The following is a 5,677-nucleotide window of genomic DNA, read 5'->3' as shown; positions in this document are numbered from 1 at the left end:
TTCAGAATGTAGATTCTCTACCAAGCTAGTTCCAGTTCTATGCTTATGCTGTGAACTGGACTGCAAAGAATCAAAGGAATATACTGTATACTGTACAAGAATAACATATTAACCACCGATTTGTTTACATTAGAAGTGAAACATGACCAAGTGGACAAGAACTCATAGATTGTTATCCTGGTATTTTTCTCTCTAGCAGTGATTATGCTGAGATGCAAGATAATTTAAAATACTATATATACGCGACTATAAATCGACCTCATGTATAAGTTAGGGACAGGTTTTGGGGCTAAAATTATGGATTTTAATATGACAGTAAAACTTAGCAGCATGCAACAAAGAATCTAGATGATGTGGCAAAGGAGAGCGATGCTAAAGAACTTACAAAATTCTGGTAGGCATAACTGTTTGGGTTTACCCGAAAAGCTGGATGGATGAGAGAGTAGTGCTTCCAGAACACATTACACTCTTGCTTTTCACCAGGGGATGGTTCCCTTTTTTGTAAGAGTTAAAGTACAGTACAGTCGACCCTCCGTTTTCGTGGGGGATCCATTACGGACCCCCCCCCCCAATGCAAAAACGGAGACTTACACGTATTCAAGCCCCACAGGTTGCTCCTCCATGACTAATCAAGAACACGGTTCTCAAATCCGCGAGAAAGGAGGGGCGACTGTATTTACACTGATCCATGGACATGTTGACCCAGATTTTTGCGGTCAATTTTTTGACTAAAATTTCTAGACTTATAAATGAGTATATACAGCACTTCCTTTAAATACCTGAATCAGCTCCTTTACAATGGAAAGAGAAAGAAATTAACTGTAATTTTATAGGTACAATGCTGTTAGATAGCCATTCCCAAGATATGACTAATAACTGAGTGAGATGGCTCTTCTTTTCTTCTTACAGGCCAGGCTTTGATTGTATTACACTGAATCATGAGACAGTGGCTCCTCCCTGTTCCATCCAAGTACAAAGAATAGTTCGTTCCAGGCAAACATTTCACCAGACCTATTCTATAGCCTGCTCTGTAACACAAGTAGCTGTGTGGGTTGCGGGCTACCTACACCTGTTAATTAACATCATTGATGTCTAGTATAGCAATGCTTCTTTTTACCAGATTGTGGCTTCATCTTGTAGAAGTACAAGATTTTTTCCTCAGCCAAACTTATAAAAAGAGAGAGTGCCACCTGACCTGCCTGATGATTTGGTTTTATTTTGTTTGTGCTACTCTGGGAGCCATTCAATCATTCTTTCTTAACTTGTTGAGTCTCCCAGTGGCAAAGTATGGAAAACTCTAGCTTTTTCATTTTATTAAATGGAACTTTTTTTAGTTGAGTTAAAATATATTTTTTTCAGCCAGTCTCTCAAACACATCTGGGATGATCTCTGTTTTGGAAACGTCTTGTACAGAATGATTTCTAGTAGTCATAGAACTGATATTTTCAGATATATAATTAGCAGTGCACATATTTAATATCAACAGATTAAAGCATAAATTCAAAAATTGAAAATCTTTTTTAGATTTGGCTTGCTGTTGGATGGTGGTTTTTTGAGACTGAGGATGTGCAGTCTTTCAAACTGTTGTATAAGTTAGATTCATAGCATATAGCTGGCTTTTAGAAACTGTAATGATCATGTAATGTTGGAATCTTTGCCAACAATGTAGCTATGGCACTTCATAAACTTAAAAGTTCCTTTATGTTTGGGAAGCCTTGTCTAGCTTTGTGAATTATGTAAGTGTTTGAAGGGCAATTTACCAAGCAAGATTCTGGTTTTTAAATTCTTTGTATACTGTACTAAATTTGCTGATCTGAGCTTTCCAGAGGATGACTATCAGAGAAATTAACAGACAAATATTTCCTATTTTGTTTTTGATGTAGGAACTGAACACGATAAACTATGCTGAGAACATAGTTGAAGCAAGCACATAAACACCCTCAAAATAAATTAAATTTTATGTTCTGTGTGTATATTTGAAATTTCTATTTCTGCTCTATCAATTTTCCTTGGTTTGGTTTGGTGGTTTGTTTGCTATTTTGCTTCCAGTTACTTAAAATGATAAGCAGTAACTGTAGTTGAATCCAGTTTTGAATCTAGTGAAATGTGAGTGGGGTGGGGCCCATTATTGCTCTTCCACAGATGCTTGAATAAATTCTGATGGTGATAATACTGTAATAAATTGATTCTATCACATTAAGAATTTTCAAGCTCTTGCATAAGAAGGAAAGCCTTTGGTTTCTTGCATAGTACTCTAATCAAAGGGAAGCATGATTTTCCCCTTGCAATAGACCTCCTAAATGTGCTTTTGGGATCCAACTTTCTGTTTGTGCAAACCTACTACTAGACCAAAGGTGTGGGGGGAGGAGGGCTGGAAATGATTGCCTTGATCATTTATAGAGGACCATGTGGATCAGAAAAATTTTGAACAAGATCTAGACATTAATTCATAATCTGTGTCTCAACTAGTCTCCATGGAGTTATTTTATTTATGATCTTGCTGCCGAACTATAACACTACAGTTTGAATTGTTAAAAAGGAAGTAAAAACTTTTTAAAAATCTGATGCCATCATTGAAGGTTCAGAGTTCCAGAGCAATTGGAAGAGCTTTGTATTTTTTTCCTTGTCTGTTCGTGACAAACCAGCTACTGTACTTTCATAGAGTAGTACAGTCCTTGCCACTGGCAGTCTCTGTGTGACAGAGAGCCTGTAGGCTGACATAAAGTGCAGCCTGTTGTGAACTGCTAAGTGGGAGTCTGCCAAAAACTCAGCAGACAGAACTAATTGGGGAGGGGGAAGGATTTTTGTGCCCTCACCCCCCCCCCCTTTTAACAAGATGGATATTGTTAAAGTAACTTGTTTATATAAGATTTGTCTGCCTCTATTTTCTCATTGCATGAATCATTTTTTAACTTCAAGTCTTGCACTGCAGGTCACTGAACACTTCCACATGGCAACTGGCACAGGACCAAGCCCAAGACACGCAACTCATCACAGTTGATGAAAAATTGGTAAGGGTTTTTTGCTGCATATGCTGCCTTGAGGGTTAGTTCTGTGCAACAGGTATTCAGTATTCCTCAGAATACTCAGGAAACAGCATAAGCATATCTAGCAAGTAAAAGGCCTTTCCTCAAGTAAAATGTGTATTTCAAGAAGTCATAAAAATCTTTTTTTTAAATGTCCTTAGAGATGCAAGAGTTTGAAATATGAAATTGTGTATCTTGACTACACTGTGGTTAAAAAGCAGCAGGAAACAATTTTAATATGTAATAAGTGTGCCATTTGAAATCCAGATACTGTATTTTTCTCTTCAGTGAAGTTATATATGACATGCCAGCACTTCCTAAATTTAATTGTTGGGTTATCCCATTTTAAAGAAATACAGTATAAAGAAGCCATGGAAATTAATTGTAAATTGTGTTCATGCAACCTATTTTAAATATGCATGAAGGAGTAAAATTAGAAACAACTGTGTAGCATTCTTTTGCTAATCATTACCAGATCATAAATTTGGCAGCATTTACATTCTAGCATATTTCAGCGTGTGGTCCCTTACTAGTACTGTGATGCAACTTGATATTTATGCTTACATTATACGATCGTCTGACTTTTTTTGGTAAAGCCAAGACTCCTAATGGAAATGTCATAGCTAAAGCAACAATCTTCAATGACAGTTGTATCACATTTGATTTTTGGAAGTGAAGAATGGTAACCAAACCCCCAGTATACAGAATTCATAGTTCACTTGGCTTCAAAATTTATAACTTACCTTTTTAAAAACAAAAGCAGTGGCTGAACAAGAGTTTGCAGTGATAACATAACAAAATGCAACCATTATTTAAGTTCTTCACAAACTTTAGTATGTTCAAAATTGCATGCCAAAGGGGCTTCCTTTACTTTACTTAAGGCCCAGATAATATGTGCTGAGGAATATTTCTGAGCTGACTGCACTCTTTGTTTTCATTGATCAAATTAAAATATTAGGAAAGTGAATGTTAAACTGATTTCTTCAAAGTTGCAATCTACAAACCTAGCAAACAGTTGCAGGTGCAAACCCAGTTGAAATCTTTGGACATTGTGAGGGAGCAACAGTTTGACTTTTCTGTATATTTTCTAATAAAGGCAAATGTAGATCAATCTGCAGAAGTTAAACTCATTTTATGAGTATTAACTGTTAATCCTAAATACAGATGTTGTAGACTTCTTTTTCTGGACCCATTTCAAACCGGCTTCTGGGCAGGCTATGGAGTTGAGACTGCCATGGTCGCCTTAGTTGATGATCTCCGTCTGGGCATGGACAGGGGGGAGCGTGTCCCTGTTAGTGCTCTTGGACATCTCAGCGGCCTTCGATACCATCGACCATGGTATCCTTCTGGGACGCCTGAGGGAGTTGGGAATTGGGGTCACTACTTTGCAGTGGTTCTGTTCCTACCTCTCGGGCAGATCCCAGATGGTGGAGCTGGGGGACTGTCGCTCCGATAGGAGGGCCCTGATATCTGGTGTCCCTCAGGGAGCGAACTTGTCCCCTATGCTATTTAACATTTACATGAAGCCGCTGGGAGAGATCATCTGGAGACACGGGGCGCGGTGTTATCAGTACGCTGATGACACCCAGATAGTCTTCTCTATGTCTCCGACTGATGCAGTAACTAAGGATGGCATCTCTCCTCTAGATGCCTGCTTGGCGTCGGTAATGGGCTGGATGAGGGAGAACAAACTCAGTGTGAATCCAGGGAAAATGGAAGTACTGGTGATAGGTTCCCCGGTTTCGGGTGGCGAGATCTGTCATCCGGTCCTGAATGGAGTCACGCTCCCCCTGAAGGACTCAGTGCGCAGCTTGGGAGTGCTCCTTGATTCGTCGCTGCAGCTGACTTCTCAGGTGGATGCGACGGTCAGGAGTGCTTGTTATCAGCTTCGGCTGATACGACAGTTGCGTCCCTACCTGGACCGTAAGGACCTTGAATCTGTTGTACATGCCTTGGTAACCTTTCGATTAGATTTCTGCAATGCGCTCTACATGGGGCAACCCTTGTACCAAACCCGGAAGCTGCAAATGGTGCAGAATATGGCAGCTAGACTGGTCGCTGGCAGTTCCAGGTCGGACCATATAACACCTATTTTAAAAAACCTTCACTGGCTGCCTATTCGCTTCCGAGCTCAATACAAGGTGTTGGTTTTGACCTATAAAGCCCTAAATGGCTTGGGCCCAGGGTACTTGGAGGACCGCCTCTCCCCATATAATCCGCCCTACACACTCAGAACATCCGGGACAAATTTGTTGGAGGTCCCTAGGTCAAACTTTGCACGGACCTCACAGAGGGTTGCCATCGCTGCCCCTTCACTTTGCAACAAGCTCCCCGTAGAGCTTCGCTCCACCGCCTCACTAGATATTTTCAAGAAAAATCTGAAAACGTATCTATTTCGGTTGGCCTTCCTACCTTAGTTAAATTGTTTATTTTCCTGCCCCTTATTTTTTTTCCCCTTTCGACCCCGGACCATTGTAAATTAATCTCTCTTTCTCTTTGCCCTTCACATGTGTATTTAATTGATTTCCTGTTCCTGTTCCTTGTAGTAATGCTTTTAACTTTTATATTGAATTTTTATCTTGTATTGTAATGTTTTAAATTTTGTAAGCCGCCTTGATCATAACTATGGAAAGGTGGGGTAAAAATAAAAT

The 5,677-nt window shown here is 39.7% G+C and overlaps 1 protein-coding gene across 1 annotated transcript in view; it reads left to right on the top strand.

Annotated features, from left to right (window-relative positions):
• Positions 1–369: 369 nt before the first annotated feature.
• NDUFS4 (NADH:ubiquinone oxidoreductase subunit S4) overlaps positions 370–5,677 on the top strand; it is a 57,413-nt gene continuing 52,105 nt past the window's right edge. Inside the window, exons 1-2 of the mRNA XM_042447833.1 lie at positions 370–394; positions 2,920–3,011. Coding sequence (XP_042303767.1) covers positions 370–394; positions 2,920–3,011 — 117 coding nt within the window. The remainder of the gene's footprint in view (positions 395–2,919; positions 3,012–5,677) is intronic.

Source organism: Sceloporus undulatus, chromosome 2 (assembly GCF_019175285.1).
Source record: "Sceloporus undulatus isolate JIND9_A2432 ecotype Alabama chromosome 2, SceUnd_v1.1, whole genome shotgun sequence".
NCBI classification, from domain to species: domain Eukaryota; kingdom Metazoa; phylum Chordata; class Lepidosauria; order Squamata; family Phrynosomatidae; genus Sceloporus; species Sceloporus undulatus.
This window is presented reverse-complemented; position numbering and strand designations above follow the sequence as displayed.